Source organism: Toxorhynchites rutilus, chromosome 2 (genome assembly GCF_029784135.1).
Source record: "Toxorhynchites rutilus septentrionalis strain SRP chromosome 2, ASM2978413v1, whole genome shotgun sequence".
In the NCBI taxonomy this organism is placed as follows: Eukaryota; Metazoa; Arthropoda; class Insecta; order Diptera; family Culicidae; genus Toxorhynchites; species Toxorhynchites rutilus.
Genome location: NC_073745.1, coordinates 248,619,205 through 248,630,919, shown reverse-complemented (window position 1 = coordinate 248,630,919; position 11,715 = coordinate 248,619,205). Strand labels below are relative to the sequence as shown.

General features: G+C 36.2%; 2 protein-coding genes across 3 annotated transcripts in view; both read left to right on the top strand.

The window, feature by feature from the left end:
- The window catches only part of LOC129764871 (Krueppel-like factor luna), a 118,896-nt gene that overhangs the window by 56,839 nt on the left and 50,342 nt on the right, over positions 1–11,715 (top strand). The window lies entirely within an intron of this gene.
- LOC129764872 (uncharacterized) lies at positions 7,226–8,207 on the top strand. The gene has a single exon (XM_055764424.1). The coding sequence runs from the start codon at positions 7,313–7,315 to the stop codon at positions 8,045–8,047; it is 735 nt and encodes a 244-aa protein (XP_055620399.1). The 5' UTR covers positions 7,226–7,312; the 3' UTR covers positions 8,048–8,207.

The following is an 11,715-nucleotide window of genomic DNA, read 5'->3' as shown; positions in this document are numbered from 1 at the left end:
ATCATACTTCTTCGTTTAGCCGGAAAACGATTATCACGGCTAAAAGGAGGAATCTAACTAAACACTGAGAATTGGAATCATCGGTCGATAGCGGCATTCGTGAGCATTCGATAATAGAACTTCTGCTTTCACCAGGTTCATTCCAGCTGTAGAAAAGTAATAGAATTTGGAGAGCTGAGCATAATGCATAGGCGTGTGAGCGTGACCATCCTAATCTCCCATCGCAATAACACCTAAATGGATTTCCAGTTTATATGTAGATTTGTGTGATTTCAATTCCCAAAGCAATTTTCAAGCTATTAAAACAAGTTTTCGGGTCAATAATTAACAATCATATAACTCTTGGACATTTAATTGTTTTGTCTAAAATGATTATTATACAATTTCGTTGATCCGGAGCAAAATTAACGCTTAAAGAAGGAATTGATTACTCCTCGAAATTACGTAGTACAAATAATGAAATAAAAAAAACAAGAATAAAACCAAACAATCAAACATTCTTAGATGGAACTGCTATGTTCTCTATAACGAAGGAAGAAATATTTAGATGATGAAGCGACTTTGCGAAGAAGAATATGTTTTTTGGAAATTTTATCAAACAATTTGTCACATTCCAGATCAAAGTTCAGTTATCTTCATGAATTCCGTACTCTCTAGAAGTTTGTTTTCTGAAGATATTTATTTGCACCTAATTATCTGCAACTGGCATGGATACCGTTCTGAATCATATTTCGGACGCTTAAGGTATTTGATGCAGAAAACAGGTCTAAACTTTATGTATAGGTATTATTTGGTTGATATTTTTAAAAAATTAGTTCAATATGCTTTTAAGTTTTCTACTTTTGTACCTATTTGATTGAAAACATAAAAAAATCATCGAATAGAATGAGATCAAATGAAGCGAATAAGAATCAAACTTCGGACACTAAATCAAATTTCGGACAGATTGAATTCAAATTTCGGACACTTTATTTTGTAAATTTTTGATCGAAAATTACATTACACTTGAATATATTTCATAGTCAACTGCGAAACACTTACCAAGCAATCACAGTAAACTGTTATCGATGATGAGAACTGATGAAACACGGGAGAAATTTAAATATTTATGAACGGGTAAATTCTACGTGCTCACGCTAAGGAAACGTCAAACTCAAAGGATAATAAGTAGTGTTGATAGATTTTTGCCGATTATGTTATAGTTCAAATGTAATTCTTATATGAAATGATAGTGAAACCAAGGGATTACTCTAAAGAAGCAATAGTGATATTAATTTTATAGTTATATCATCAGTGCATTAAGCATTTCAAGATATTAGAAAAAAGTGTCCGAAATATGATGTTGTCCGAAATATGATTCAGAACGGTACATTGTTTCACCTTTCTGTCCCATTAATTATGATTCCTCTAATAATTGTCCACTCATCAAACAAAATGTTTTCATCTATCTGAACAGGAAGTTTTCTGCTGATACTAATTTAAATCTCTGCCCATTCAGGAAAAGGCTTTGATACGATCCATTAATTCTTTTGTTTTCTTCCTAGAACACCCTTTCAATTTTCAATGTACTCCAACGTAAAATCGTGAAGCATTTCCACAGTCTTACATTCTGTCAAATTTATACCAGGAATTTGTGTTTTTAAAGAAAATGCTTAGTTTATCAGATAATAAATAGGGCCCTTCACTTTTTCCAACAGGAATTGGGAATTGTCTACCCTTTATGTCTTCAATGCTTTAAAAAAGGGTCCCATGAAGCGGTAATTTGAGTTTTGGAAATAGGAAGTCACACGGGGGCCATATCTGGAGAGTAAGATGCTTGTTCAATCACGCTCATGCCATTTTTTTTTGTCAAAAATTCGTTCATAAAGATCGATCGATAAGCTGGTGCAAAATCCAAGTTTTATCCTTCCACAAATCTAGCCGTAATACTTTTAATTGGCCGTTTGGTCCTCCGGGAGGAATTCCGGGCCGGCAACACCACGAATATCGAAGAAATCATTCAGCATTATCTTCTCTTTTGATCGACTTCGACGTGGTTTCGGATTCGATGCGCTGGATGATCGTGGGATCAGGATTTGATCGTTCAAGCATGTCCTTAACCACTCGATTGCGATTAAATTTTTGGAGAAAAATCGCCAAGCAAAAAAAAAAGTTAACTTGTTTCTAATGACGCTGTAAACAAACTAAATGATAGATCGCGCTCAAAAGTGGCATTACGACCACTAATAGTGGTACCAACTTAAAAAAAATTAAAAATGTCCAGCGGAAAGATCTAACATTACAAATTCACGGTATACATTTGACAGAATGTATGAAATTCAGCCTCTTGTATTACACCTGAATCAACTAGACTTGTAAGAACAGTTTGCACCTATCTGGTCAAAAATACTTTAAGCCCCTTTAATGCTTCTAATAACATAATGAAAAATAACAGCAACTTGAGCAGCATTGCCTCAACAAGGCCAGTCAATGTTTATATATATATATATATATATATATATATATATATTTATATATAAATGGAGTGATGTCTGTCCGTCTGTCTGTCTGTCTGCCTGTCTGTCTGTCTATCTGTCTGATCCTATGGACTCGGAAACTACTGAACCGATCAACATGAAAATTGGCATGTAGGGGGTTTTGGAGTCGGGGAAGGTTCTTATGATAGTTCGAATCCCCTCCTCCCTCTCTAAGGGGGGGCTGCCACACAAATGAAGCATAAATTTCTGCATTACTCGAGAATTAATTATGCAAATGAAACAAAATTTGGCATGTGGATGTTTTAGAGTGCAATAAATGTTTCTATGGTGGTTTGAAACTCCTTACCCATCTCTTAATAGGGGGAGGGGGGAGGTTGCCTCATAACTCGAGAACTAATCAAACAAATGGAATCAAACTTAGCATATAGAGGTTTTGGGGAACGATACATGTTTCTATGATAGTTCGACACTTCTCCTCCTCTCTAAAGGGGGCTAGCATACAAATGAAACACAAATTTCCGCATAACTGGAGAACTAGTCAAGCAAATTTAACCAAAATGTGCATATGAAGGTTTTAGGGAGCAATAAATGTTTCTCTGGTGGTTCGACACACCTACCCCCTTTCTAAGGGCAAGGGGGCTGCCATACAAATGAAACACAAACTTCTACATAACTCGAGAACTAATCAAGCATATGGAGCCAAATTTGGGATATGTGGGTTTTTGGGTACAAGAAATGTTTCTGTGATGGTATGACACCCCTCTCTCCTCTGGAATGGAGAGGGGGTCTCGTAAAAATAATACACATATTTCAACCAAACATGACAATTGAAAATATTCGGAAAACTCTGAAGCAAAATGGGAGAATTCGAAATATTCAATTCGCATATGTTCTACAATTACATATTGACAAGCGTTGTTAGTCCATTTGATGTTTGCGCTGAAATGAAATGGATTTGAATGTGATAAAACGCACTCCTATATCTTCTTCTATCTATATAAATAAAAATGGATCGCCGAATGTGCGAGTAAAACTCGAGAAAGGAATTGTCCGATTTAGGGCTGTCTTTATTCTATAATAGTTTCTGTATCAAACATTAATTCCATGTAACGGAGAAACGAGTTATTTGCAAGTGGTTGAGAAATCTTCAACGAGAATTGTGTCTGAAAATAATCTGATATTATAACAACGAGTTTTGGTAGTACACAAGCTGGTCATATGTCGCAATTTGTTTGGCAAAGACAGTTTTTGTCCAGAGAATATAACTGTCGAACTCTATATACAAATTTCCACTTGAATTCGTTCTCGGACCATTGTGCAACGTCAACACAAAAGATTCTTTTTGGAACCACCAACATTTTCATAAAGAGTAAATTTTACTAGTCAACAATTCTATTTTGCGGATAGAGTACCGTTTTATCTCAAATACCGAACACTTCATTTTTTAAATGTAAATTTAGTGAATTTCGATGTTATAAATATTACATTCTTTGTAGTATAGGCATTTTAAAATCATTTACAGGTATCGATACTGCCTATAACTTATAATACTAAGCATTTGCAAAAAGTGACTGTCAAAACCAGCGATAAAATGTTTGCGTTAGTAAGTTTGGAATTAGAATCAAGTTTCGGAGCACAAAATCCACATTTTTGGGAGTGTAGAAGTGTAGCTAACTGGCTTTAATTTGATATATCGATCATCTGCATCGGTCTAGTAGTTCAAAAGTTATGATATTTTTTTTAATTACATTTTTGGTGTTCGGAATTTGAGACAAAAATAATCACACATATTTTTCAGTTTTTCACCATGAATATGTAAATCAATTTGATGGTGGACAAATGGAGGAACATGCTCTACTGTATCCAAAAACCACATTCATTCCGCGAAGAGTACCATTTTGAGTAATGAGACACTGTTTAATGGTCAACAAAGCTTAAGTGTTCGGAATTTAAGACAAAACAGTACTTCACTCTTAATTAAAAATTTTTGAACAAATGAAAATGATTTCCAAATTTTTTCTGCACCTGGTTGTTTAACGAATTAAAAATGAGAAGCTTCGTTATAAATAGAGAGTATTTGCGGCATTCGCTAGTTTTTTTACACTTGAAGAAAGGAAGCGGTCGAAGCATATCGTTTGCTCCTGCAATGAAAACATGAGAGAGATGGTTTTGGCAATTTAAAATTTGCGATTTCGATCTGAAGGACAATGGATGTTCCGGCCGTAAGACAATGTACTATGTGTGGTGGGACTAGGAGGGTATGGTGCCCTACGTGCTACTAAATCCGGGTGAAACGGTGATTATAGATCGCTACAGAAAACAAATGATAAATTAAAACTTTGCGTTGATAAAAAAAACCTGAAATAGGCCCGAAAACACGGTAAAATGATTTTTCGGCATGACAACGCACATCGCTGAAGCCGTGAAGAACGCAACAAAAACCCATTCAGTAGGACATGTACTTGCAGAGCAGAGCTTCATCTATTATAAAGATGTCAAAAAAAAAGTCGGCGAACGTCTTTCATAAAAACAAAAAAAAAATATTCGAGGTCAATCCACAAATTGCATCTCTTAAGTGAAATCAAAGGGTGACTACTTCGAATTAAAATATTTCCATTATGTGTTTGATACGACATCGAAGTTCCAGTGCGAAATATTGTTCCCTCTTTCGTAAATCATACCAGTGTTCGTGAATTCAACCTGGTGTTTTTCGTCACCAAATATAACTTGAAAAGCTAAAACTATCCGAAATATTAATAATTTTAATCACTGTAAAGACTTAAGAAATTCAAATTTGTGTAACAGTTCGGCTGAAAAGTTCATAAGGTCGACGTCTAAATGGCGCCTCTTGAAAAAAAAATCTACTTGACTATCACAAAGTACCATCATTCCATGGATACGTGTCATAATTTGACAGCAATCGGTCGATTGGTTCGTGAGTTACGGCATTGAGAGTGAACAACTTTTGTTATTGCGAAAAAACAAATCAATGAAAACGATGGCAAAATTGCACGAATTGGGCTTCGAATTGCTTCCGCATCCACCGTATTCTCGAGATCTGGTTCCCAGCGACTGTTTTCTGTTCGCAGATCTGAAGAGAATGCTCGCTGGCAAGAAATTTAAGACCGATAACTAAGTGATTACCAAAACTGAGGCCTATTTTGAGGAAAATCGAAAAAGTACGATAAAAATGCTATAGAAAAGTTGCAAGATCGCTATAATCGCTGTATCACCCTCGAAGGCAATAATAAAATTGAATTTTGCAACAAAATAGTTTTACTGTGTTACCTTTTAAACTTTTCAGCCGAACTGTTGATTCTGCCATATCCTATTGCAGATTCATGTGAGATTCAGTGAATTTAAACAATTTTTTTTTAAATTTGAGAAGGTGTAACAATAGGAAAAGTCACAGTTTTTCCGTCTGATGTCATGATTTTCGATCAACACTTGACGAATTGTCTCCCGAGAAGCTTTTAATCTCAAAATCTACTTGATTCACATCAATAATTTCGAGGTATTCGAAGCGGTTTGATAAAAACTCATCCGGTTATAAATTCAAATCATCTTCGTCTCACGTAATAGATGGCAGGCAAGATTCAAGTATTCTTATACACACTACGAAAATTTAAAAAAGCTGTCCATCCCTCCCCTTGCGTGTCTCAAATAATTCCTCTATTTTGATTTTGACGTTTACTCTTCAGTCAAAATAGCGTCCAAACAACGCTTGAAAAGGTGGTACCTTTGATGATAAAAACATCACCTTTCCAGCAAAACAATATATTTGGCGAACTTGGATAGTTTCATGGCCTCGAACATGTCGGCAAACATTCCCCTTCCTGTTGCCGTGTGAAAAACTACTGTCCCGGAAGCTGCTTGGGCCAACATTACGTGCAAGGATTTTTGCGTTGCACAAGTACATTTTTCGAGAGTTTCTCCTCTAGCTTGGACTTCATTTTGAATACTGAAGAGTAACCGTCAATACCAATAGAGGAAGCATTCTACCTGCTTCACCTACATAATAAGGGATATTCTGGTATCTGAAATTAATACTCCTTCCTTTATTTACTGCTTAAATCTCAATGTTGGCAATGAAATGTTCGGAGATGAATAAAGTGGTAATTTTAAAGCATCCGTTTAACAAAGAAAAGCTGAAGAAGAATGGGTATAAAACTTTTTCTCGACAGTGTATAATGAGACAAACGTTGTTTTCACTATGATTGAAACCATCCTACATACTTGGTCGAATATTTGAATTCTGAGAAATAAGGAATTCATAACAAACGTAATACAAATATGCTGATGATTTTGTCGACCGTGTAAATCACTGAAAAACAACATTATTGTAAATGTATCATTCGGTCCATTCAAAGTTAGTGACATCCAGATCCAATTACACAATCAAACAATCGATACCAATACTAATATCGAGAGAAATGATTATATCCTATAATTTATTTATTATCCAAAAAAAAAGCCTACACTAGGGCCCGAGATACAGATAAAACCATTCACATTTCCTAAGACCGACCAAGCTATGCACACATCACGTTCTCCCAGCTACTGTTATCCCAAAAACAACGAATCAGCTCAGCCAAGTTCCAAGTTTTGTCTGCCCGCAGTGTACGAGCAATAAAGAGGCACACACACACACTGGCTCAAAAAAAAAGTCCCTGCAATTCTTGGACACGGGAATTCCCCGTTTAACTTGATCTGTGCCGCAGCATGCGATGATCGCGCTGCCCACTTCCAATAATAAAAGCTTTTTTGAGTTCGAGCAGTGAAGTAGTGTCGGGAGAATCGGTATCGGAGCAATTCGAATCGCAAAGTAGATCAAAATGAATCATAGCATAGTGGTAGCCGCGTTGGTGATGTTACTTTGTACTGCGTCAGTGTTATGTGGTTATTGTGACAATTACTATAAACAGCTAAATAGAATCGATTCCACGCTAAACCAGATAGCCAGGGAGCACAGTATCGGCTTTTATGGATATGAACAAACCTATAGCGAAAAGGCCAAGTATGTGATAGATCAACTACACGCCAAGATCGTCAACCTCAACAGAAATCGAGGCTCAGGTCAGTGCAAGGCGTTGGAGGATGAAATCGACAGAATGAATGCAGCGTTTTTCATCGAGAAGGAAGGTCTGGAAGACTACACGGTTCGATTGCAGAAATTGTCCCGCTACCTGAACGATCGTGACGAACTTCAACTCAAGGAAGTGGAAAAACAGAAAACTTTGCAAATGTTGTGCAGAGAGAAAAATTTGGACCTGAACGATGCTGTGAGGGCAATGAACAAAACCATCAATGAGCATGCGGCAAAGATTCGAGACCAAGGTGCACAAATCGCGAAGCTGCAAGAAGAGAAACGCAAGCTGGTTGCAAAAGTCAACAAAAACGCAGCGGCTATTGATGGCCAAACTGGAACCGTTACCGGGACCGAAGAGCCAGTTGTGGCGAAGGATGTGCGAACTTCTGGTGATGGGACCGATGAATTACAAGCACCGATTACGAACACCACTGAAAGAGTAAAAAATGATGCCTCATTAGTTGATGGAAAACAAAAGTAAATCAACGACGATTAGCGGCGTTCAATTCGTGTATGTGGGACAAGCAGTAATGAAAACACTTTATTGATAACAAAAAAAAATCAGGCGAAATTGTGTACAATAAGCTTCGAGCAAATGTTTCGTAAACTTCAGAATATAAATACACTGAAAACCCCCCGCATGTCTTGTTTTGATAAGTTAAGTGACGCTGATTCGATAGATTAAATACCATAAAATCTAAATATATTTGAAATGAAAAAATATTAATTTGAAACAGAAGAGATTCCGTGAGTTGAAATTATTCCATAAGCGGTCATTGCGATAATTGTTAAATTTCCGAGACTGACGTTATCAAAGTCTAGGAGCTGACATGACTTATTCACCGGTAGTCAGCAGTTCTTCATACTTGTTTGTGTGAATTTTGTACACGAGGGCAAAGTTGAAAATTCTCGAATTATTTCAGGTTACGTTATCACCCTGTTATACTGACACAGTGATTACTAATATTTTTTTAGTTTGTTCCAATCGACGGTTCAAAGTAAGCAAACCTTATGTTTGTTTCGTGGAGTACTCCACATGAGGCTTTTTCCTAACTTTGTGCAATATCAAATGGGGAATCTGCTTTCAATGTTTGTTTCATTATCGCGCCTGCATTGCGCAAGTGCAACGGATGCAACGTGTTTTATTATTCTCGAAAACAACAGACTAAACATTTATTTATAAGAAAAGCTGACTCTACGGCCTTGTATTTACCCTGTTGTACCCATGGCCATATGGTTAACGATATCAAGACTGAAAGCACAACACAACAGTTCATTGCTTATTCAATGTTCCAATTATCGTTCGCAGAAATATCGCTACTTTTTTGCTTTTTTACAATGGTATCTTTTTACAAAGATTTGAGGGGTCTTCAGAAATAGGTATTTTTAGTGCAATTTTTTGAAAGGATATTCGATATTGAGAGATGGTGCTCAGTTCTGGGGTTTTCACTCAATAAAAAATAAAGCATTTTGTGTTCAGGATACGATCGTATTGTTGATGTAAAACTAAGAAATTATTCTGTTCAAATCGCTTGCTTAACACTTCGAATATTATTACACAAATAAACAACATATATTAATTAATTATTTAGTGAGAATTTGGTTGGCCCTGAAAAAGTTGTTGAATATTCTATGCTAAAATGACGCATGTGATACTATATTGAGAAGGCGATTTTCTCTTAGAGACAAAGTGTCATCCAAGAAAAGTTTCATATTGATCAGTTGTGTCGCTTAGTCAGATCTCAAAAGCATAGCAACGCATATTCTTTGTCATTTTCTGAAAACTTATGGCCACCTCACAGACATTGTTGTTCCACCAGGTGTCGTTTTTCTGGACTTATGAAATATCCGAAATATGTCCACTTCTCCTCGCTCGTAATAATTTGTTGTAAGAAACTTTTTGATTCATGCTGTGAAAACTATACTTTTGTAGTTTTATTCATCTGTCACTTGTCCATCTCATGATGTAATACATGGGTATCAAAATTTTTCCTCCATGGCATTCAAATGTTTGGAAATATCTCATGCATTCACAAGTAGAACATGTTCGCTATAACTCTCGTCAAGTTAAAAATTCAAGCAAAGCTTCTAGTGAATACTATAGCGCGGACTCGATTATATACAGTGTTTGATTTCTTTTCACTGTATATAATCGAATTCTGTGTATAACCGAGTAAAAAAAAATTTATTTATTTTTTTGCATGTATTTTTCGACTCAAAAACGAAAAAAACGCCTCTCAGGTTTCGACATATGTTATGTAAAAAATCCTCACCTTTCCAGAAAAAAATGTAAAAAATATAGCGCCTTTGGTCCCAAGACTATGAAAACAATAAAGAACGAATACATTCAATGATAACAAGAACAGAATTCGAATTTGCTGCAAGTGTAGTATTTTTTCAAAAAAGATCATCAGCATTTTTTTGGAAAAAAGTAATTTTTTGAAAAAAATTTGACTTTTCGGACCACCCTAAAATGGAAATGGTCACCCTAACAAAAAAATAACAAAAAATACGGGTCTAATGGTTTGTGACACAGAACAAAATTTCCACTTCCCACGAAAATCTGAGAACCACTATATCGGTTTGACATGAAATGGCTGAATTGAAACAAATAACATCATGTTGGTAGAAGTGGATAAGAATGATGAAGTTCTGGAGAGTTTCGTAAATTAAACATAATTTTTTCCACATAGTAACATTACATGTTTATCCCATTCGAGGTTAGATTCGAGACGAATGCTTAAACTCATCGAATTGAACAATCTCATTTTTATTCTATCAAAGCTATCCTAGATAAGCTAGAATTTATCTGTGGCGTACAGATTCTAACTGTCGCCAGACATATCCTTCAAACGATACGTGTTAAAATTCAATGCAAGCAATGAAGAAATTAGTTTCTAGAATACTGATGAAGAGCTTAGGAGATTTTAAACTCTTGAAGGAAGCAACGTTTTGAGAGTCTTTCGAAACATTATAATGAGATAAAGTTACTAATTGGAAACATGAAGAACAATTATGCGTTGTGTTTGCTTCACAATTTATATTATAATATTTTGCATTATTGCCGCAATTTGTAACACTGTCGAGACATTCATCCTGAACTTGAACCATGCAGAGCGAAATTTGATTAAGTTAGTTCAGTGCTGAACGGGTATTGGCTACCTTGATAACGGAAGCTCCAGGTTTGGTTTCCACTCAGGTCGCCAATTTGTTCGCTAAAACATTATTCCAACCTGCCGTGGTAAACGCGTCTTTTTAAGCATTCCTATTGAACTGATAATGTAAGATCGTTGTGTAACAAACTGTGAGATTGAGCCATCAGTGTGAAAACAATATTGCGTAATAATAAAGGTTCGATCTCGTTGCACTAATTTTCTAATTAATATGAAATCTGTAAAAAATAGTACGCTCCCTTTTTATTTATAAGGTCCCCAACTTCCCAATCAGTCTCAATTAATAACTATAGCAGTGATCATGTTTACCAGTAAGCAGTAAAATTATGTCACTTTTACAGCAATCATCTTTGGTTAAATAGTTGGCGCATTCTTCGTATGTAATAAAACAACCAAGTCACGCATAAAAACGAATCAATTAGAACTATGTGCATACACACGGAAGCACTCGTTCCACGTTATGAACAACATTATTCTCAGTGCCCCGCTAGCAGTGAACCAAATATGTTTATTGCAAGCTTTCTCCACCCGGAATTCTTCCCAACAGGGAGCGGGAGCACAAAAGAGCTAGTGGAAATAGTTCTGACTTTTGCATGAAAGATATTTCGTCTCCAAATGTTTGTGTGGGTGTGTGTGTGTGTGTGTTTGAGTGTATAAGTCCCGGGTGGGGGTAAGACGAGCCAGCAACGATGCGAAAAGATGAGACGGGCGCAGAATGTTTACTGCAAAAGTAATATCCATTCGCAAACATGTACTCCCTGCTGTCCCGGAAAATGCACGGCAACGGCAGCTTGTTAAAGACCCCGATTACAATTTCAGCGAAAGCATCAGCAGTGGGAATAGTGTGATTAAATTGAGATTTAACTTTCTTGCTTTTGAACGATGGATTGTAGTGGCTGTCCCTAAAGATTTTTATGTGCACAAAAGAGTACCCAGTCTCGTGTGCGGCCAAGAGCTAATTGTTTCGGAGCAAAGC